The 22,575-nt window shown below is 47.4% G+C and overlaps 6 protein-coding genes across 6 annotated transcripts; 5 read left to right on the top strand and 1 right to left on the bottom strand.

The window, feature by feature from the left end:
* Positions 1-730: 730 nt before the first annotated feature.
* On the bottom strand, positions 731-1,437 carry EDB91DRAFT_1256445 (Ctr copper transporter family-domain-containing protein; the record flags this gene model as incomplete). Its single annotated transcript, XM_041324159.1, has 4 exons — positions 731-827; positions 884-1,051; positions 1,101-1,233; positions 1,290-1,437. 4 exons carry the CDS (start codon positions 1,435-1,437, stop codon positions 731-733), a joined length of 546 nt encoding a protein of 181 aa, XP_041169369.1.
* Positions 1,438-5,193: 3,756 nt separating this feature from the next.
* On the top strand, positions 5,194-5,841 carry EDB91DRAFT_1176128 (uncharacterized protein; the record flags this gene model as incomplete). Its single annotated transcript, XM_041320377.1, has 2 exons — positions 5,194-5,681; positions 5,732-5,841. A coding segment is annotated over exon 1 (377 nt), but the record flags the coding sequence as incomplete, so codon positions are not given.
* Positions 5,842-6,372: 531 nt separating this feature from the next.
* EDB91DRAFT_1275579 (uncharacterized protein) lies at positions 6,373-8,010 on the top strand (the record flags this gene model as incomplete). Its single annotated transcript, XM_041324652.1, has 5 exons — positions 6,373-6,405; positions 6,708-6,895; positions 7,002-7,091; positions 7,168-7,361; positions 7,579-8,010. The coding sequence occupies 5 exons, from the start codon at positions 6,373-6,375 to the stop codon at positions 7,644-7,646; spliced, it is 573 nt and encodes a 190-aa protein (XP_041169367.1). The 3' UTR covers positions 7,647-8,010.
* Positions 8,011-16,875: 8,865 nt separating this feature from the next.
* On the top strand, positions 16,876-17,901 carry EDB91DRAFT_1176102 (uncharacterized protein; the record flags this gene model as incomplete). The annotated part of the gene is made up of 2 exons (XM_041320376.1): positions 16,876-17,345; positions 17,401-17,901. Coding segments are annotated over exons 1-2 (379 nt in total), but the record flags the coding sequence as incomplete, so codon positions are not given.
* A 903-nt stretch (positions 17,902-18,804) lies between these two features.
* Positions 18,805-19,346, top strand: EDB91DRAFT_1176095 (uncharacterized protein). The gene is made up of 3 exons (XM_041320375.1): positions 18,805-19,093; positions 19,157-19,205; positions 19,283-19,346. Exons 1-3 carry the CDS (start codon positions 18,922-18,924, stop codon positions 19,302-19,304), a joined length of 243 nt encoding a protein of 80 aa, XP_041169365.1. The 5' UTR covers positions 18,805-18,921; the 3' UTR covers positions 19,305-19,346.
* A 252-nt stretch (positions 19,347-19,598) lies between these two features.
* On the top strand, positions 19,599-20,240 carry EDB91DRAFT_245063 (uncharacterized protein). The gene is made up of 3 exons (XM_041326586.1): positions 19,599-19,829; positions 19,881-19,909; positions 19,959-20,240. Exons 1-3 carry the CDS (start codon positions 19,702-19,704, stop codon positions 20,075-20,077), a joined length of 276 nt encoding a protein of 91 aa, XP_041169364.1. The 5' UTR covers positions 19,599-19,701; the 3' UTR covers positions 20,078-20,240.
* The last annotated feature ends 2,335 nt before the right edge of the window (positions 20,241-22,575 follow it).

Genomic DNA, 22,575 nt, shown 5'->3' with positions numbered 1-22,575 from the left:
GATCAGGTTTGTCAAACATACTTGTAAATCTGCAAGCTACTTGGGAACGGTTGGAGCAGACATATTGTCGTAGTAAGGAGGTGATAGCCAAGTCGGTGATCACTAGCACAGACCGGCACTGCGCTGCGGTTTCATCGACTGCCTGATTAGTAAGTCGGAATAACATTTTCACTAGTACTCTTGTTTACATACCTTAAGACCACTTCAACAATCAAGAAAATGAGCACGGGCCACAGAAAAATTGATGGGGCAAGTCGTAGCAGACCGTCGTCGTCGTGTGTTCACTTTAGCATGTACCGACCAGGAATTCGGGGTATGCTATCGTAATATTAACGCACGTAACTCAGATATCTTCACGATGCACCAGCCAATGGCAGCCATATGATGTAACAACGTTAACATACACTAGAGTAAATAGTAGTAGTATGGAAATGTATAAGTGGTGATAGAATGAAATCCAGTTTCACAATTTGACTAGTGACTTCTCTGCTTACCCTGTCTCGCGAGCAGTTCCCATGCACAAGATTCTACTTCTACCCGTCGCACCCGGTCATGTTTCGGGGGCAAGTGATACTACGTTAGAAAGTAACTCCGAGTTACTTGCACTGCGCTATACCAGGCTGTACCCCAGCTGGCTTGACATGCGTGATGGTAACCAAACAACAAGAGGAATACAATCCTTTACAGGCATTATAATTCTATACTTACAAAACGAATGCATGCCATCAATTTAATGCGTAAGCCCAATGCTACTAAACCTTCCAAAGAGAGTCTCTCCCACTCCGAGCCCCACCACCAGGGAGAATATGAAACTCAGCTGGTACGTCCTGTCCATATCCAACACATCAACACATCAGCGAACGAGGAGAGCGACGCAACGTACATGACTGTTAGCATGAATAGGTAACTCAATAGCGCCTGCGCTGCGAACATGACTCCACGAACAATATCATGCGCGGGAATGAAAGGGGGCGTGAAGCGCTTTATGAATCCCACAGAAGATGACTTAGTCGGAAGGGTATTGAGTTCATCGGAGGCAATGATGGTTGCCCTGTTCATTCATGAAAGAGGTTCCATGCAAAAGAAGGAAAAGGGCGTACTGCTGGCGCCAGTGATATTCCATCAGTCCTCGACAAGCTGCTATCCAGCGCTCGATCAATGCCAACATAAACAGTGCGATGCATGTGCCAATCATGGCTCCCGAACTCTTAGGAACCCAGCCAAGGAACCACACTGTATTCCGGACTGTTAGTAGGGCTTATTTTATGTACCTGGAAAATATAACTCACGGTTGTCTCCTGGCGTAAAGTGCAGGTAAGGAAGCATATTCCCTACGGCAAGATCCATAGGACCGTCCGTGGACATATCCATGCCATTGTCGGCAAGGCCAACTTGGCTCCAGCACAAGAGGCAGAGCACCAAATATTGCCAGTTCATCTCGCAGCAGCTCGCAGGTGGAGGCAGTAAGGGAAAAGACGGTGTTTCGGACAACCAGACCAGCCGTGGGAACTACCTTCCCCTAGCAGAACGACGCTTGGACTTGGGGACTCCCAGGGCAAAATGTCGATAGATAGAAGGAATGATAGTGGAATAGCAATGGTCCAACCGCCATGCAATTGGGTGAAGGGAAACAGGGTGGTTAAGACGTAGACAAATTGGGCTTCATGAGAACTACGCTCTCGCTCATATTCGTCCACGTCTTGACGATCTTGATTCCGCACCATCTGAATCTGCGAAGGGCACCATACGAATACGATTGTGTTGCGATATGAGGACGTCGAGTGTGTTTGCGGGATTGACTCGATCGATAGCGCTTCAGGAGGCGTTGTAGACGAAGTTGTTGTTGTCAAGAAAAACCAAAATATAATCATCATGGGCCATTTGCTCCGGAGTGGTAGAGATCGTCTATCTTGCCGTCGACAGAACCTGCACGTAGACTCGGTGACCCAGGAGTAGTTTCAAGATACAAAGGGTCGAAGAAGGAGATCATGGTTGTGGGAGCCGGAAAAGTACTACTTGGTTACAACTGTATTACTGAGGCATTTTCGCGGGGTGTGGGAATTTGGTGCCTTCAGTTCTTGGACCTACTAAGAAGCGTTTCGAACGAGGGAAATTCACCGTCACAGCACAGGCTCGAAGTGACGTACTTTCAGGAATCAGAATGTCACCCTCCTCCTGCCTTTTATCAGAACCCAAACGTGACCCGTTTTCACACCAATTGACCTGACTGCATCGATAGCGAAGCCTGTGGTTTTATTCCCACATTTCAACCCGCCTCTTGTTGGCATGCGATGGCACGTTTGTATGTGTTGGGCTGGCACAGATCTGGGTTTTACCCTGCATGGTTCGAGTATGCCAGCATGCGCTGTGACAAGTCACGTATATCTTCTGATTCCCTTTATCTCTCACACCATTTCCAGTGAGTCATTCCCTGGCAGAGAGCAGTTATAAGACAACCCAGCCTTCCACTCCAGGTCGCACACGAAAGCTCATAGCGGAGTACCAGAGCAACATTGGGTGGGCACTTCACATTGGTGCTTTTATCGTGTAGTACTTGACGTGTGCGCTAATACCAAATGCCATGACGTGCAAGTCAGCATCGTGCACTGCTAACTTGACCATACCAGTCTACGGTCATGTGGGTTTCGCCTTCAGAACTGAGCAGTCTTGTCATTGAAAAAGGTGCCCTGCGCGTGTGTTATGACGATCTAATACATCGAGGGAGATTGTTGGTTCATTAACTCGGAAGGAGGGGGATTTACTCAGACTCATTTTTCGGTAGGGTAAGAATCACCATCCTCTCCTTGTCGAGTACAATATCCCAAACATGGGCATCGAAACCTTGCTCATGGACCACCTCCACAAAAGGGAGGTAAGTTGAAATCTGCACGTCTGACTCGAGAGTTGTAATCGTAGGTTCCCGAATGACCTTGCCGACGCCACGCGCCACGGCGGAGGGATTGAAGTCGGTCATAAAGTTTCGCCGAAAAAGTTCGTCAGAATTGATGTATTGTAGAAGAGTCGTAGAAGAGCCTAAGTGTTCAGCTTCTACAGTACGAAGTGGAACCAAGCTGGACCGACGTAAGGTAATAAAAAAAGAATGACAAGTATAGCAGAACATGTAGGAAATACAATCCAATGATGGAGGGTAGAAGAGCTATAGATAACGAGATGAGACGGTAGAAAATGATAATGGTACACGAAGATGTTTCTTCCCTATAGTTGATTATTTTCGATAGAAATACAACCGATCCAGAGCCAGAACCGCGTCCAGCATCCAGCCCCGCGTATGGTGATATCAACGTGCGAGGTTCCAGTCGCCGCCGCGGTAGTGGAGACTGTAGGAATTGCAGCTGATGTCGTGGCTTGCTGTGATGACGATGGTGGGGGTGTGCTCTGGGTTGCTCCGCCAGTAGGTTGCTGCATGACATGGATCTTGGGAGGTCGAGAGGAGCTGGCTGCTTTCTTCCCTCTTGCATGATAGTCCCTCTGCGTGAAAACGTGTCAGTGATAAGAAGAATAGAGGTGGAAAAAAACGTACGCGCTTGCCAGCGGTGCACGGGACGTCAACTACCGGTAGCTCTCGCAACTGGATGTTTGATCCATCTTGTCTGCGTTGTCTCCCGGACACGAGGTTTTTAGCCCAGCTACGAGGGTGGGATCTGGACGGGGTGTCCTGTTCGGTTGCTCCGCGTGAATTGGAGCGCCAGCGCATGAAGGAAGGTAATCGACCGAGGAGAGTCCGTTGATTTGGTGGGGTGGTGGCATTTCGTCCTCGGGAGGTAGAGAACTAATAAGATAATGGTCAAAGGGGACATGAGATTACAGATGGAAACCACGTACATCGTCGAAAAACTCTGGGGGTAGTCGACGAGCGCCTCTGATTTGCGGGGCTCGGCGTCGTGGATCAGCCTAGTATGTAGATATTCAAGGTCATGCAAAAGGTCAAGAGACACATAACATACATTAACGTTAAATGGCTTCTTGCCTGGCTTCTGTGATGAATGAAGATGAGTGAGAAAGGCTGTTGAAGAGACCTGATGCAACATACCACCTGAAAGGATCACCCGTTGTCAGTGTGATTGAGGATGAAATGCACACAAGCTTACATTGTCTGATAGAAGGTGACCCAGGCCAGCTTCCTTGACAATAGCAGAGACATCCCATTTGTATATGTTGTTGTCATTGCAGCCAGTGAGGAGCAACCTTCCATCCACAGAAAAGGCTGCACACCTCACCATGTGTTCATGGTAGAAGGGTTGTCCGATGGGCTGATTGGTTTCTAAGTTCCATAGTCGCGCTGTCTTGTCAAATGATACGCTTGCGAGGATGCGTTCATTCGGAGACAGTGAAATAGCAGTGACAAAATGATTGTGTCCCTCCAGAACAGCAGTTTCGGTCCAGGTGGCGGTGTCAATTTTCCTGATTTGATAGCGTGGTGTGCCGGCGATATTGCGGTATGACCCGGCGATAAGTGTCTTTCCGTCCGAGATCCATGCCAGGCACCAAGTTCTGAAGTCGAATGTTTTGAGCAATTGCCCTGTGTTGGCATTCCAGACTTTCAGCTGCGTGCCTGTCGCAATCATCGTGCCATCGGGTGAGTAGCAAACTGCCTCCACCCAGTCATCTTTCACTGCTTCGATTGGTCCCAGGATTATCTTTCCGCTCTCGACGTCCCATACTCTGAATGTCCCACCGAGGCACCCGCTCACCACTCGTCCTCCATCTGGACTCCAGCACACAGACCATACTTCATTTGTGTGTCCCGTCAATTTTTTGATGACCTTGCCTGTGTCAACTCCCCACAATCTCACTGTACCATCCTCACTCCAACTTGCTACTGTCTTGCCGTCCGGCGAAAGTGCTATGGAATTCACAAATCCACTTCCTTCGTCCATCCAGGCCTTCCCGACCTGCATACCGCTCTCCAAGTCCCAGACTCGAAGTGTGCCGTCGAATGAACAGGTGATGATCCGCCGGTTATCGGGCAGCCGTAGGACGCCAGAGATGCGACTGGTGTGTCCTCGCATCTTTTGGGGAGGCTTTGTCGCTGATTTCTCTTGCTTTGCAGGGACTCGTGAAGACATGATATTGGTTCGGCAACTTCACCTAATAGGAGCGGGACAATGTCAGCTCTTGCTCACCAAACGAACGCCATCACTCACTCAGAGGTACTTGGTTTCACACAGAACACACCCGCCCAGGACGAATGAAAGCTCAAAAGGAATGGAAATATTGTTTGATGCTCGGTAGAGCTAGATGGAGGTTGCTGTTCAAGTCCTGTACATGTGCGTCTTCCTTGCTTTATCCTCATGCAGCTTGCTGTGCAGATCAAGCGCCCGAGTCACGTTGTCTGACAACCAGTTTCTTCATCGACATCGACATCTCAGCATCACATCTGGTATCGAGCGATCCCGCATTTCTATCATTCTTCACCCACCCTTATCTCCATCGCCGGCAAGAAATATCTCTGAGACTCGGAGACGTCTATCCGACTCCATCGCGTTGTCTTCTATAGCACGTGTCTCGCAAATCATCTCAGCAAGCAGTTCCCGTATCTCTGCAAACATCTCCCTGTTGACAACCATTTACCAGTATCGATACCTCAATGACTCGATCATCAAGCAGGAATGCACCAGTACTACTTGGATTCTTGAACATCTTTTCCTCGCGTGAATCAGGTATGTGCTCCGCAGCATTAGCTCAGGCTATATCCCACCATAGCATAAAGAAGACAGCGTCAACTTTTGACTGCCTACTGAACTTAACCTGTCAAGCGTCATCCTTATCCGAGGGTCTATGCGCTACTGAAGAAGACTCTTCCCCTTCCACGCTTCTCCGCGCGGAGCGGCAGTGCCTTCTCCATGTGCTCAGATTTTCTCCTTTCCGAATCTGTGCTACAGCTTAGATCATCACCAATTTACCGCTCTCGCTTCTCTCACATATCGGATGTGATTGTCTGATGTTGAGGCTAGGGGCTGTCGTTGCGATTGTGGTAACTATACTTACTAGACCAGCCCTGCAGCCTCAATGTGCTGACTTCGAATGGTGATGTTGGCCCCTTTCAACAGTGCAATCAAGCTACCATGCGCTGACTCGCGTAAATTGCAGCTGGTCAAGTTCTGAACACAGCCACGTGTAGTCTTCCTAGTCGGTACCATCGTTTGTCATGAACTATATCTACTTGTCCATCCGCAAATTCGCGTCTCGTCGCAAATGCTATGGCTGACCCCGCTTGAGCTGCCAGGACTGAGCACTTAAAACGCTTACAACATTAACCCTTGCAGCTTTCTCCTCAAGACATTCTCGCATTGGCATTGGCACCTCTACAAGACGGCCGCTTTGAGGCTCACCGTACCTGTCACACTCGACATGTCTGCCACGTTGGGCTACTTGCAGAAATTCGTATACTACTAGTACTGAAACACCTGAGCTCGTGCAGCAGGTGTGGGAACACCATGCTATTGATATGAATGAGAAGAACAACAAGGACACCTTCCATTTTGCGGCCTAGGTGCGTTGCTCATCCCGAGCTTCCAGTAAGTAGCCAACCTAAATTCTGTGCAGGGTGAATCAGCTGTCAGCGTCCCAAGGACGCACAGTGGTTGATTCTTACCTTGCTTTTGTATGTATTTTCCCACTCAGATGTGATTCGACACGGCTTGCGCAGCCAGAAAAACCTCGAACCTATCACACGGCTCCCGTAGTTGCACCGTGACCACGCACAGCAAGCCGGGCTTGACTGGCAGCGCGACACTAAGGCGCTCAACACCAACCCGTTCAATGTCGAGGTGCAATATCGCATCACGAAGGCCATCCGCCAGCAAGCAATCATGGAGAACTTGGAACACGTGCTCGACTACCGGCAGGTGTTTGGGCGAGTGACTGCGTTTCAGTGAGTAGTCTAATATTCCAGTGCAGAGGTGGGTTCTTATAGACGTAAACTTGATAATGTCTCGTGGTATCAACATTGAACCTGGGGATCATCCAAATTACTGCAGGACGGGCGCGGATCAACGATGTGGTCGAAAAGCCTCTGCACACAACGAGTCTGTGCCAGGTGGAAATGCCACCAAGAGAGCACTATGGAGGTGAGCATTATTTCCACCCTCTCCGTTACACCTCAGCTACCTTATTGTAAGGATTTCCATACCTGTATCGTCGAAGTCTTATGCAGACACATGCTGTTCTATTTGTGAGGGAGTGCACACCTCTCTCGCCGGAGCACTTTGCTATGCAGCCACATCTCTGTTCTATTGTTCATGTTCCACCCACACATTGTCTTCGCTTGGTCGTACAAACACCATCAAGCAGGAATGCGCTACTCGGATCCTCAAGTATCTGTTCCTCTCGCGAATCAGGTACGTGTGCCGCATCTTGAACTCAGGACATGTCTCACCATAGCATAGGGGAAACAGCTTTGGCTCTCGACTGCTTACTTGACTTGAGGAGCTTGTCAAGTACCGTCCATGTCCGAGCAGCTCACATGCTGCTGAAGAAGATTCCGATGTTCGTTTTCCCTATGCTACCTTCTTCATGCGCAAAGAGTCTCTCCTGTCATAATCTGCGCCACCGCAGGTAACGGTCCCCATTCAGCTTCTCTTTCAGAAGCAAACCTTGGAGTTGTGGAACGCGCTAAAGACTGATGCCAACGAAATTTGCTTCTACGTTCTCGACAATAGGTAATTAAGAGGCCTCCAGTTCTGACGGATGGTATGTCTAGATGAGCTTCTCGCCTTCAATCTCCCAATAGTCCCAGATATTTGAAATGTCATCGCCATTGTCGCCAATTGTTGGTTTTGGCGCAGTATTTTAGCGGCTTTCATGAAACGAACATAGCTACCCTCCTTGCTGCAACCGAGCCACTTATGTTCCTCAAGACATGGGTAAGGTCACATTCTCAGCAGCACAGGGCATGTGGACGCCTATGAGCAAATTCTCAAGACAGGGGGCATCATAAGCCATGTTCCCGCTCAGTGCTTTCACTTGCTGGTATGTCCCTTTCGCTTTCGCCTCTGCGTACTCTCGGTGCAACTAACCTCAACTGTCCAACGCTTCCACTGCGCAATTTTGCTCATCAAGAGGAATATTGTGCTCGTCTGTAGGACATTGCAATTTTTTTTATCGGAGTGCCATTGTCTTCGACTGAAGATCTTCCGGAGATGCCTGTTCCGCTCACGTAGAGTAGTGGACGATGTCATCATTCGAGACGAGTATTGCCAACATTATTAGACGGTTCTTACACTCGACGATCGTGACCTTGTCTACGCTTATGCTTCTTCATAACGGCTATCGGCAGTATTTTCAATCAACCATGATGGTACTGGCTGAATTCTGCGCTCATCAGTGTGTGCATTTGATTGTTTATTTAATCGGCGAAACCAGATTCCAGCCCGTCAGATCTTATAATGACAATACGAGACGAGACTGTTTCATCGAGTTTCAAGAGAGATACGAATCGCGCTGCTCGCTGTGAGTTTCTACAGCAAGCAAATTTGTGTTGTGTGCCCATCTCTTCACACTGTTGCATTTTGCCTATTCCGCCATCACTCGTTAACGTTTTTCATCATCCGCATTTCCTCTCCTTTAATTCCCGAGCATTTTTTGACCTTTAACCGCCACCATCTGCTTTTTTCCCACGGTTCAACAGAACATGGGCGACGAGCCAGGAGGCAGTATAAGCATAGCTAGAAACCTTGACAAACGTATATCAGCAAGAACATATTCACAAGCAGCATCCCTTAGTAACACCAGACAACATATGAAGGAGTTCCAGCAACGTCGGGCGTGGGATGAATCAGAGCCCAACGATCCCCTCCCACCCCCAGAATTCCCATACAGACCAACCAATGCCAGCTACATGCCAATCACACCCACACGTAGAGGGTTAGGATACAAACGTAGACTGGAAACAACCACTTCTCCATCGGCCTCACCAAACACCGCGAGACAGACCAAACGCCGTCCTACAGAACACGTGGCTATGGTAAACAATGTAGCCCAACGCGAATACGACTCGGAAATGGAGACGGACATCTACAGTGAAACCCGTTCGGAGCAAGGATGGATCACTGACTTAAACCATCATCTTATCAAAGCCGCAGAGGCATTAGACAACATATCAATCCACGCTAAGTTCCCAGATAACATACTTACCGCTGCTCAAAGAATTACACAGGCCATCCTACCCCCTAAACCGGTTGAAACACCAAGAAACAATCCTGATGACATAATTCCGATCCTCAACCAACTCGTCAAAGATGTCCAGGAACTACGACAAGGCAATAAACCGGAAACCAGTCAAAACCCCCGTACTCAAATCGCAAATGGCCCCACCATAACTCCTACTCCGAAGACCAAGACAAACTCAACTAAGATAACAGAACAAGAGAACCGACGCCGAAACAACCCGTTAACCCGACACCACCCCTCTAGACTCATTCTCCACATCGAAACTCCTCCGGACCCTACACAACGCCAAAAAGACCGAGGATTAGTAGAAGCGATCAATGAAAGACTCAAGGAGGTCACGAAAGTTACGGTCAACGGCATAAAATGGAACACCAAAGGTAACTGTATCATTATTACACATCCGGATTACACAGCAGATGACTTGCTTCCATTCAAAGACGCCTTCGCAGACTTAATTGTCGGAAACTCCAACTACGCAGCCACACCAGACAAGGAATGGTTCCGTGTTCTTCTCAACAGTGTAGACACAGGGAAGTCCGATGCCGAAGACATGATGGAATTCGAACCACGATCCGGAGCAGAAGTAATCTATGAGATGAAAACTAACAACCCCAGTGTACGCAACATCAACTTCACGGCAGAACCCTCGTGGATGGCGAAGCCGGAGACCCTTGAACACAAATACCACTCAACCATGCTGTTAACGGTCTCATCACAGGAAGAAATCGACTACCTTCTCAAACACGTCGGTGGAGTCTTCTTATATGGACGGTACGCCTCTTTCTCGCGCTTCCAAGATTTGAAACCTGTTCGTCAGTGCAACCGATGCTGGTCCTTCGACCATCATACGTCCAAATGTATTAACCCCCCCAAGTGTCGAGTATGTGCAGGCGACCACACTGAATCATTCCATACCTGCGATTTGTGCCCTAACACGGCCAAAGCACAAAAAGGATGTGATCACTCACCGATTAAATGCGCAAACTGTGGAGAAGCGCACACGGCAGACTCAACCAAATGCCCCATTCATATACTAACCAAAGGATCTGCAAGAGACCCACGACCAAGTATCCAAGGGGGACGACGCGCACGTCGACCTCAAACTGCTAACAATCCAATAGCACCTCCAGAGACCCGGACTCCAACCCCACCATCAACATCCCAGAACCATATCGTAACGCCACAACCAATGAACGACAACAATATGGATGGATGGCAATGATAGTCCATACTAAACCCATAAAAATGATTCAACTCAACACTAACCGTTCAAATATAGTCTGCCACGCATTACTCAACAACACCGTCCGTGATTATGACATCCTGCTCATAACGGAACCATGGTATGGTGACATCGGAAATAACACAAAGGGCCCAGCATCGTTAACCGGATGGCAACCAATCCTACCATTACCGTCTGTTCCCCCGAATGTCATTCCTCGAGTCATGGCATACATCAAAAACAGACCTGACTTCATGGTTACCCTTCGTTCTGATCTCGCAATGGATGCTGACATACAAATTTTACAGATCAACCAAGGAACACATCCGCCTACAATACTTGTAAATATGTACAACCAGAAAGCAGGCGAGGATCCATTGAACTGGTCAGCAGACCGTCTTTTCAACATCGAACTACCAAACGGAATACCGGTCATCATCTCGGGAGATATGAACCTACACCACCCAATGTGGTCAAACACAGCTGAGAACCCCAATCCTCGTGCAGAAGCTTTCGTTGACTGGCTAACTGACCAGGGATTCATCATGCTAAACGAACGTGGGGCAACAACATACTTCGCACACGACGGTGAATCCTCGTCGGTCTTGGACCTAACATTCATCAACGACAGAGCATACGAACTCGACACGATCAAGGACTGGTCAATCGACTACGGTAAAGCCTACGGATCAGACCACGCAGCGCTCACATGGACACTAGACCATGAACGTGTCCCCATCGAGAATATCACGGCTCAACGATTCAATTGGAAAGATATCGATGAAGACACGATCAAAGCATGGAAAGGAGCGTTCATGAGAGAACTGACGGATAGAGAAGACGCATGGATACCGCTACGCGTTTCAACTCTTCCTAATATTGATGATATTGAAAGAGCTACCACAGCACTACAAGATGCACTGGTGCAAGCAACAGAAAGCTCGGTCCCCATCCGCAAATCTAGTGCACATGCGAAACCATGGTGGACTCCCGACCTCACGCAATCACTCAACCGCATTGCAGAAACTCGTGAAAGGGCTAGACAACATCTCATCGATACAGGTTTTGCTGACCACGACCTTATCCAACAGATCCGCCAACTACGCAATCAGTTCAAACGGAAGACACGCCTTGCTAAACGACAGTGGGCAAACGAGACTCTGGGAAAAGCCACTCCCGATGACGTCTGGAATTTCACTCGATGGCCCAAAGGGATAAGAAACTACCCCACGCCACCACTCAGACGAAACAACGGTCAAAACATGGCAATAACACATGAGGAAAAGTGTGCTACACTACGAGGTGAACTGTTCCAACCGCCCCCGAATCTAGACTTAGCTGCACCAGATTTAGAACAGGACCTCCCGGATGACATCCCATGGGAACCCATAACATATGCCGAAGTGAAGAATGGTATATACCGACCAAATCGCAAAAAGCTCCTGGACCCAGCCAAATCAACTACATGGCTCTCCGATGGGCCTGGGAGGTTGCATCGGAATATATCTACTTACTAATCTCACGCTGCGCAAATGTAGGCTACCATCCCATCGCCTGGCGACGCACAATCGCAGTAGCCCTGCGCAAGCCCCGAAAACCAGACTATTCGAACCCGAGAGCCTATAGACTAATCCAGCTAGAGGAATGTCTTGGAAAAGTCCTCGAAAGCGTACAGGCAAGTAGATTAGCATATCTCACAGCAAAATATCTGCTGGTACCTTCTTCACAGTTCGGAGGTCGCCCAGGAAGCTCCACAGTCGACGCAGCCCTATCATTCGTTCATGATATCGAAGCAGCCCGTAATCACGGACTTGTCACGTCGTGCATCACATTCGACATCAAAGGATACTTCGACTTCGTCAATCATACACGGCTACTCCGAATACTTCGGGACAAGCACCTACCGCTCCCTATGGTAAAGTGGGTGAAATCCTTCCTCAGCGAACGACAAGCAGCAATCTGCCTGGACGGAGTACTGTCACCATCGGAACCAGTCGAAAACGGTATACCTCAAGGATCCCCAATATCACCGGCCCTTTCGATTATCTGCACAAGCCCACTAAACGAAGCCTACAATGCGAAAACTCGAGCTCGTGAATTACGCCCGGACAAAGCCACACCGACCACATTAGCATGCTACATCGATGATGGAAACTTATATGTCTCCTCTCCATCCTTGGAGAACAATGTCGCAATACTCCGGGAGGAGTTCATTTTTGTGAACAATTGGCTTCGCGAAGCTGGACTGATGGCGGAAATTGACAAATCTGAGCTCATCCATTTCACATGGCGTCGTGCACCGGATCGACCACCTATCCTGCTGCCTAGTGACGAAGGACAGGTGACAATTAACCCCCGTGACTGTATCAAATGGCTTGGTATATATTTCGACTCTAAACTCTCTTTTCGCAGGAATGTATGTGAACTGGCAGGCAAAGCGGAAAATATCGCCCAAGGACTACAAATGCTTGCAAATACGGTAAGAGGTCTCTCGCAATCACTATTGAGAACTGTATACTCGGCTTGTGTCCGCAGTGTAATGACATACGCAAGCCCCGTTTGGTGGACGGGCGTGAAAACCCATGCAAACATGCTTACCCGCGTCCAAAACAAATCCCTTAGACATATCTGTGCCGCTTTCCGAACCACCCCAATAAAGGCCCTAGAAATAGAGACATCAATCCCCCCCATCAACCTCTTCCTCGAACACGCAAACGATAACGCCGCCACTCGACTACTCAAACTCCCCTCGTTCAACCCAATCCTACAGAGACTTGATCAACCCTGGCGACAATTTAACCTCGCTGACCCCCCACCCGCTCTTCCCACCGACAAATACCGTCCTCGCAGCCGCAAACCACCAAAATCGACCAGACTCACCCGTCTGTCAAAACGAGCATCCCCGAACGCGGAACGCATCAACATATTTGCGCTGCCACCTTGGGCAAACACGAAGGAAACGTACCGCGGCCGCCTAACGATCTCGGACAAGCAAAGAGGAGGCAAGAAAGAAGCCGCCAAAGCGCACATACAAACCGCTCGTAATCTACGAACGGAGGACACGCACCTTCTCGTTTACTCAGACGGATCGAAACAATCAGTCAGAGAGGAGGAAAGAGCTGGAGCAGGATGGGCCGGCTATCACAGAGGAAGAGAAGTCTTCTGGGGTCAGGAAGGAATGGGTCCCAAAGCAGAGGTGTATGATGCAGAGATGGTAGCGCTCCTTCGAGCAATATCGCGAGCTATCAGCTTCGCGCAAAATTCCCAGGTGACCCATTTACATTTCTACGTCGATAACAACTCTGTGGTGCAGGCTGCATATGCAGCTGCACCCGGACCCTCACAATACATTGCATTACAGATCAGACGCTCGATCGAAGACTACCTAACCACATCCCCCCTCCATCATGTCCAAATTGCATGGATCCCAGGACATCACAACATCATCGGCAACGAACGTGCCGACGAGCTTGCAAAAGAAGCCACTGGACGTAACGACTCGTACCACTCGACCTATGCAAATGCGCGCCGAAGAAACAAGGAAGGGATCTTGCAGAAATGGACAGAGAGTTGGAATAGAGACGTGGCAGCACAGACTGGACGCTTCGCTCTCGCAAATCGACTCCCACCAACGCTCAAACCCCGCCAACATTTCACTCACACTCCTCGAGAAGTATACGGCCGTCTTATACAATGCCGCACAGGACACGGATTCATGGGAGAATACTACGCTGCATTCGTTCCAACCGAACCCACCCTCTGCCCATGTGGAGAACCACGTCAAACACGAGAACATATCATACGTGACTGCCCACTATTTGCGCGACAACGCATCCATCTGCGTGAGGTATCACACAACATCATACTCAACGAAATTTTGGGTACGGAGAAGGGCATAAAGGCACTAGCGAAGTTTATTCAAGAATCCAGCGCATTCAAGAAGGTCGCACTGGAACGAGAAGGAGACTGGGAAGAAAGGAGAGGGACAGAAGCCTGAGTAAGGGCAAAGAAGGAAGTGACGAGGGAAGGAGGAGACGAGGAGAGATCAGAAGGAGGAGGAAGGAGAGAAAGTGTATCATATTATACTAAGCCTGGACACCAAACGAGCCCACACGCACACCAAAACTCATCAAACGCGGACCGCTTGGCTATTCGTACTATACCTACATCCCTCACCCTGTTACAACACTCCCCAGCACAGCCCTAACAGGGCACCGCGTCTTAACAGCTCACTTTGTTTGTTGCGGTATATAAATATAGAATTTCTCTCTCTCTCTCTCTCCTTTAATTCCCTTTTCTTTACCTACATCCACTTTACATTTTCCTCAATTACTGCCCTTTCTTCCTATTTTCACCGCATTTTCACCGTATTTTCACCGCCTTTTCGTACTTTACCATTGGACAATGTGATGCCATTTGCTCTATTATGACTACTGTTTTTGCCGGTTAATGCCTGGTAAGTGACTTTTCAAGAGCAGCAAAGTAGAATTAAGAGCGCGAGTGGCCTTTTTCTCAAAATTTTCTGCTGTGTCTTCATGTCATCTGAACGGTTCTGAAAACCCGGTCCAACCCCGAAAAATAAGAATAAATAGACATTCAGAACCGAAAATAGATCTGACATTTTACTGATGTACTGACGTGACATACTCGGTGATGGTATATGTCAAGCTGACACGGTCGTGATGCGGCGCTGAAAAACATTAACGCGGCACAGACGAACCGTGACGGCAGCATAGGTGATGATACAGCGTGGATCGGGCTTGACATGGTACTGACGTGGCACGGGTGAGACTTGAAGCTTGACGCAGCATGGATGGGGCTTGACAATGACAAGGTGAGGAAGACGAGGCTTGGCCCCGGACTGACACAGCCCGAAGAACACTTCATGCAGCATCTGAAAACTGGCAACAGACCACCTTTAGAGACAGTACAGGAGGTGTGCTACAATCCTGTGCTCAAGCTGTATGAACGCAGAGTCCGTGCGGCGTGCCTGACAAGCGTTGTAAATGCCGCGTCATTTCCACCAGGCGTCAAGACTGATATCCACGCTGCACGAGAATGCCCGCAGTAGCCTTCTCAAGTTGGAACATGTGAGCAAGGATCAAATATATTTCCTGTAATATAGATTCTTCCTATCGCCATGAAGTTCTGCCATAACAATATAGAAGCAAGCCGTCTTCCAATCATCTCCATCAGATTCATTTGATCACATATCACACTCACAAACAATGCGTTTCTGCTTCGTCTTCGCCATTGTTGCTGCTTTGGCAGCGTCAATATCTGCCAGTCCCGTTGACAGCCGCACTGACACTGACAGCAGCAGTCATAATTGTCCCAAATATTGTCACTGGTCAAACTGCTGCGCTGGTCAGACATGCGTGGCGGAACCCACCTTTGAGAGTGACAATATCGAAATAGGTGTGAGTGGTTTGCGTCCTGGATTTAACCACACGACTCACCGGAGTGGTAGGTGACCTATACATGTAAATCTGTGTGAGTGGCATGTTGCGAAAGTGAACTACAGTGAGTCGTGTTTCTGGTTTCGCATTGGTGCAGGATGGTTGATGGCACGACGCGTGACTTACTAGTGGTTTCTTGCCGAGTTGATCAATCTGCTTGCTTCTGGACAAATTTCACTGCCGCTCGAGTATTGGAGATCTTGGAATGGAGGAAATCTCAAATACTTGAATACATAGTATGTGACCGAAAAACTTGCAACGGAGTTTTGTAGTCTCGTTGTAAGCTTGAACATAGAAGCCTTTGATGACATCGCGACTCTTCCTCCCGTCATAGGCGCTGCTTACTGGGCCTCGTGGGTGCATTTTTGGTCTGGACCGAGCCGCTGGGGTTTATCACAACCCCATTAGATGGTGGATCGTTGCCTAATTGCGAAAGCTCAAGATCCAGCAATAGCACTTGTGACTTGTAGGAGTATGTCATGACTCGGATCCAATAGAACTGCTAGCTTCGATATCCTCGAGAGCATCTAGACGTGAAAGAAGTGGATAGATATAGCAGAGACTTATTTTGTATCGCTCTGAGACAGAATGGAGAGACAATCGACACCGACGAGGGAGACGTTAAGAACGTGACCTGGAGTTCCCATATACCCATGCGATGGCAAGGAGTGCAGAACTTGCTGAGAATAAGGAAATAATTTATCTCATCCAATCTGAAATCTTGATAGTGCCTGCTTCCAGTCCGCCCGAGGTTAAATTGAATGTCCATCGTTATGTAGCCCTGACGAGAGTCGAGACACTGGCATCCGTGCCTAAGAACCATCTTAGGCATGCATGTCGCCGGAGTACACAGCTATACGTGCTGCTACTAAGAATCCACGGAGTTGGTATACCAGGAGGAAGTGGTGTTGATTCTGGTTCTAACTTCTCTCGTGGCCGCACGGGAATACCCGCGGTAGCTTGGACTCTAGATCGTGAGGATGGACTTACATAAATAATGGAGTGCCAGAACAACAGTCTTACCTCCATCCTAGTCACTTGTCGATGCCCCATTGGAGAATATACTTTGGATAATAGAAACTAGTGCTGGTGCCAGTCTTATTCTCAATATTAGCGCCATCCTCTTGTTCAACAAGGACCCACAAACGCGATGTTCCCAACTCCCTGTTCCCAGTTCCACACAGTCAGTGTCCAGCTCCCAGACATCCTCTCTTCGTGTACTCCCTTTGAATTACTAACGCGCAAATGGCAGTCACTGCAGGTCCGTTTCTCAAGTGCCCCAGGCATGACTGCGCCGTAGGATTAGTACGCCTCGAATGGAGAGGACTCAAAGTTGGACTGTGGACTGCTTTGTGTTATCCTGGAGCGGATTGTAAATTGTCGGGGTTGGGGTTGACTGCGAATTTTTTGAGCTTGTTGGTGTATGAGCAGGAGCAGGATAGTGCTGGGGATGAAAAGCAAGTTTTTGATCTGTGAGTCGTCGAATTGTCTGCGGTGGTTGACCTGGTTGACACGATGGGTTGAAAGATATCTGACAGGCTCAGGCCACGTCGCCTATAAAAGCCCGGCGTGGTACATATGTTTTCATCGATCTATGCGCGCATATCACGATACAAGGCAGTGTTTGCTGGATTGCATCTGCATCCCGGATCTCGAAGCAGGGACGTGTCCGGATTTAGGATGATGTTTCACTTGATAGAGTATGCGGAGGGATTGAACCTCCCGGAGCGTGCATCGTCGCACCCATACTGAAGCAGCTAACAGACCAGGCGTGTAATATCATTGCATGGTCGGAGGTACGTATGAAACTACATTGCATACTGAAGTCTATTCTAGGATGGTTTATTTTGTGCAAAAGGCGTAACAGCAATTTCACGTCCCAATATCGTCTCCGTCCTCGTGAAAGAACGGAATCGTTCCTTTGCGATTGCATTCGCATATGTGGGCACGCTTGTAAAGCAGAGCGCGGAGGCGTTCCTTTCTTCTGAGCGTTTCTTCGCTGCGCGGATCCTGCAATGAACGATGATAGAGACGGTATGTGAGGGGGTTAAGAAATTGTATTGCGGGCACTGTGAATTGGCAGTATGAGACGGAGAGGTATTTGGGGAGTTAGGGCGTTTGGATGGGTGTTTGTGCCTGTCTTTGATTGATGTATGCACTGCTAGATGTTTTTTTTCGATTGGTAAATGATTGGACGATCTGAATATGCGGCGTTCTGGGACTTTGTGGTTCATATGAGTTCGACAGTCGGAGTACGATTGATAGATAAGTACGTACTGTAACCATTTGACTCGGTTAACCCCTGATCAAGTTCGTGAGGACCGGAGTGCACAACTTGTTGAGTGAACGGGTTTCCAAGGGAAAGGAATTGCGTCTGGAACCGAGACCGTTATAGTAGTGCATTCCATTTGGACTTGAAGTATGACATGACATTCCAATGGTGATTAACGAGTGGAGTAGGTTCCGTCGGGCGGAACTCTCGACCTTTCCTACAATATGCATCTCCGTCACTCAGGCTCTGTTTATTTCTACAGTTTGTTCGTCCGCCGACCGTCAACTTATTCTACTAGCTAGTAGGTTTTGCCTAGATTCTTGCTGGCATGTGAGCAAAACGTTTGAGTCCTGCCCACAACACAATTTTCAGCGTGTGAATGTGAGCCGTCTTCAGCGCCTCCCCCCCTCAGAAATATTCTCACTGATAAATCTCGTGTAACCTCGCACACATAATGTGCTATGCCTGTCAGTGCATGCAGTGATCTCGAACAAGACTCTTACCGTATCGGAGGCGATAAGGGGGTTTGGTAATTAGTACTAGTACTAGTAGTCACGTCGCGAACTAAGTTACGGTTGGACCGTCCATATAACCGTGCGTGAACTAAGTTCACAAGATCTTAGGAACACGCGAGGAAGGATATTTTCCGTAAGATAAGTTCTTCTCCCATCGTCATGGAGTTCTGCCAGCACAATACTATTCAGCACATAAAAGCAAGCCGTCTGCCTACCATCCCCTTCAGATTTATTTGATCACATATCGCATCATCACAAAGGATGCGTTTCTCCTTCGTCCTCGCCGTCGTTGCTGCTGTGATAGCGTCAATATCTGCCAGTCCCGTTGACAGCCGCAGTGACGCTGAGAGCAGTGGTCCTTATTGTCCCAGTTATTGCACGTGGTTAACCTGCTGCCTTGGCTTCAAATGCGAGTGGGTAGCCATATTTAATGACCAGGTTGAAGAGGTCGGAGTGAGTATGAGTAGTTTGCATCCTGGATTTAACCACATGACTCACTGGCGTGGTAGAAGGTGCAGGTATGTTTACCTGACAAGCACAGTGAACTACAGTGAACTACAGTGAGTCGCGTTTCTGGTTTCGCATTGGTGCAGGATGGTTGATGGCACGACGCGTGACTTACTAGCGGTTTCTTGCCGAGTTGATCAATCTGCTTGCTTCTGAACAAATTTCACTGCCGCTCGAGCAATAGAAATCTTGGAATAGAGAAAATTTCAAATACTTGGATACATAGCTCAAGATCCAGAAATAGCATTTGTGACTTGTGGCCCGTAGTGCTGCCGTGGTCCGGTTCGGTCCGGTTCAGAGGGTCCTGGACGAGAACCAAGAACCGAACCATGGTCCGGTTCTACAAAACCTTCGAACCCAGAACCGGACCACAGAGAACCGTTCTCTGTGGTCCAGTTCGGTTTTTTTCTGGTCCGAACTCGAACCGAACCCGAAAATTTTCAGTAAGGAGTGCGAAAAAAAACATTTACAGAGTCTCTGGAGCTTCAGCAGAAGATCTTATCCATCCCAGGATGTTCTGCACCATCCCCATTGATGATGTGGACGGTTTTCGTTCCAAGCGCTATCATTTACAGAATTCTGTTTAGGTTCACGATCGCACGAGCCGTGAAGGTCTCTCGTGATTTGCAGATGGATCAATTAATGCAGCGTCTGGTACGAGGGTGAGTCCCATTCCATAAGCAGTATCCTTAGCACACTCACCAATTATTCAGTGGTGGTCTTGTCTTCTTCGTTTTGATGGGTGAATATGAGTATTTCATCCACCCATCAGCACGCTAAACAGCACACAGCCTCGGCCACATTTTCTGTAGTTAGTGCTCGTTTAACCACAGATCCTGTCGTAAGTTACCCATATTTCTCTTCGCTTATGTGGGACCAGGCTAGGACGCGGTTGAGGATGGATACGTAGCGGAGCTCAAGTTTGGTGGAAGGCTGGAGTGAGGTGTTTTGTCACCTGATGTTGGGGGTTGGATATATCACTTTGGGCTATAGGCCTAAAATAGGGATACATCTTTTGTGGTAATTATCCACGGACCACCATCCAGATTGATATATCCACAGGGTGAATCACATTTTCGCAATTTTGGCTTCCAAAAGCAGAAATTCTCTTGTTTTATCATGTTCCCTCATGTCAGGCCTGTGCACATTATTCCCACACTCCGCATTTTCGCATTTTCAGCCACCTGCTGTGGGAATTACCCCACAACACCCAAAACATCGTCCATTTTGGGAATCTCCACAATATCAATTATTCCTACACCCTTCCCACTTCACTGTAGTTTCACCACCACACCACAATAGCTCCTTCTATATATATGAGTAGTAGGTTGGTATATATGTACATAATATGATATAATAGACCGCTTTTTTGTCTATCTATGTGCCTGGTCCTCCTCTAGGGACCATTCAACATAGGATAGGATAAAGAACACGTTTATGAGTATATATGAATAGATTCCCATCTTTATTTGACCCCCTGAAGCGCCCTACATCAATAGCTACAGTGTATGTATAACAAAACACAAAACAGGTTCGCATTTTTTGGTTTCTAGCTATATGGACTTGAACAAATTGTCCCTAACATCTATTCAGTAGTAGGAATAATGTATCAGGAGTTCAGGACCACAGGAAAAGATCTTAATGTGTAGTGCATCCCTCCTCTGCTGGTGGTTTGCCTCCTGTGAATTTTTTTGGTGGAGGACCGGACCTCAATTGAGGTAGGGGGTCTATTATTATGTATATTTAGAGTAGATGTATCATATAGCTAGCCCAGGACACACATAGGATCTTTCTACAGGAACAAAAACATAGAAAATCGCATTTTTGACATTTTTGATATGTTTCAGTATCTTACCCTTGCATATCTAGTCAACCCTGTTCATATATCATCAGTAGTACATTCAAATATGTGTCTCATGTTAAGGATCAGCTAGATATAGGGTGAAAATGTGAGATATAATGTAAAGAGGTAATTCTACTGATTAGAAGCCTATATGACAGTAAAGCCTGTGATAAGTGATCAGAGACCTGGGATACATCTCATATATGTCCCTCATGATATGACTAAAATTCTAGAAAGATCCATGAATGATTGACTGAATGACAGGCAAAATGACATGTGTATGAAAAGTGACAATTGACATTTTTTATACAAAGTCACATTCATATCTGATACTGCTTGAAAATTTCATTAAAAATATATAGGATGGATAGTAAGCTATACAAGCAACATATGCTACAGACTGCCCTGAGGATAGAGGTGGGTGGAAGGGATGTAGTGTAAATCTAAGTTCATCAAGCATAAAAGTCCAACAACTCCTGAACTGACCATTTTCGATGTTTTAGGTCTTTGAAGTTTCCCACACTCAATTTCTTATCTATTTCACTTCCTCAGCACTCAATCCTTCTTAGATTGTTCTATAATTCTAGGGATATGATACTGAATGTTTTTAAAATGTACTCCAAGTTTCTGATCATTAAAGTTCGATGTTTTGAAGGTATAGGCCCCTTATCAGTAGAAATAGCAAGTATATACACTGGCTCAAACCTCTGGCCTATTCTAAGCCGATCCTGGTTCTCAAAAGCAAGTATTTATGATATTATGTTCATATATGAACAGGTTGGACCAGAGATGCAGAAGTAAGATACTCAAACATATCAAAAATGTCAAAAATGCGATTTTCTATGTTTTGTTCCTGTAGAAAGATCCTATGTGTGTCATGGGCTTGCTATATGATACATCTACTCTAAATATACACAATAATAGACCCCCTACCTCAATTGAGGTCCGGTCCTCCACCAAAAAAATTCACAGGAGGCAAACCACCAGCAGAGGAGGGATGCACTACACATTAAGATCTTTTCCTGTGGTCCTGAACTCCTGATACATTATTCCTACTACTGAATAGATGTTAGGGACAATTTGTTCAAGTCCATATAGCTAGAAACCAAAAAATGCGAACCTGTTTTGTGTTTTGTTATATATACACTGTACCTATTGATGTAGGGCGCTTCAGGGGGTCAAAAAAAGATGGGGATATATTCATATATACTCATAAACATGTTCTGTGTACCCTAGAACACTTCCCTGCCAAAGGGGCAAAAATGCGAAACTATTCTGTATCCTACCATACAGTGGCTCAAAAAAGTGTCTCGATGTTTGCACATATTCATATAATTGCATCATTGTGAGCCAGGGTGTAGGAATATAATATGGCTATAGGGACATGTCTGAATCTGAGATATGCAGCGTGGGAAAGTGATGTCATGGAGCGGAGATATGGCTATTCTAGTTTAGTGACTCATTGAGACACTTATTTGACTTTATATCAAAATCATAGAATTAGACCACCTACACATGATGTGATCAATGACACATGTCTTAGAATATCATATGGGATGTGAAAG

This window comes from Suillus paluster (genome assembly GCF_016628075.1).
Source record: "Suillus paluster strain FC165 chromosome Unknown EDB91scaffold_192, whole genome shotgun sequence".
Taxonomy (NCBI): domain Eukaryota; kingdom Fungi; phylum Basidiomycota; class Agaricomycetes; order Boletales; family Suillaceae; genus Suillus; species Suillus paluster.
The sequence above is the reverse complement of the archived record's forward strand: the minus strand, read 5'-3'. Positions and strand labels throughout refer to the sequence as shown.

Excerpts from the sequence above, each read along its gene's own strand:
- EDB91DRAFT_245063 (XM_041326586.1), top strand. The coding sequence starts at position 19,702 with ATGATGTGGACGGTTTTCGTTCCAAGCGCTATCATTTACAGAATTCTG. Across the intron at positions 19,830-19,880 it reads ATGCAGCGTCTGGTACGAGG|TGGTGGTCTTGTCTTCTTCG; the intron begins GTGAGTCCCATT and ends CCAATTATTCAG. Across the intron at positions 19,910-19,958 it reads TGTCTTCTTCGTTTTGATGG|CCTCGGCCACATTTTCTGTA; the intron begins GTGAATATGAGT and ends AACAGCACACAG.
- EDB91DRAFT_1176095 (XM_041320375.1), top strand. The coding sequence starts at position 18,922 with ATGCGTTTCTCCTTCGTCCTCGCCGTCGTTGCTGCTGTGATAGCGTCA. Across the intron at positions 19,094-19,156 it reads GTGGGTAGCCATATTTAATG|ACTGGCGTGGTAGAAGGTGC; the intron begins ACCAGGTTGAAG and ends ACCACATGACTC. Across the intron at positions 19,206-19,282 it reads TACCTGACAAGCACAGTGAA|TAGCGGTTTCTTGCCGAGTT; the intron begins CTACAGTGAACT and ends CGCGTGACTTAC.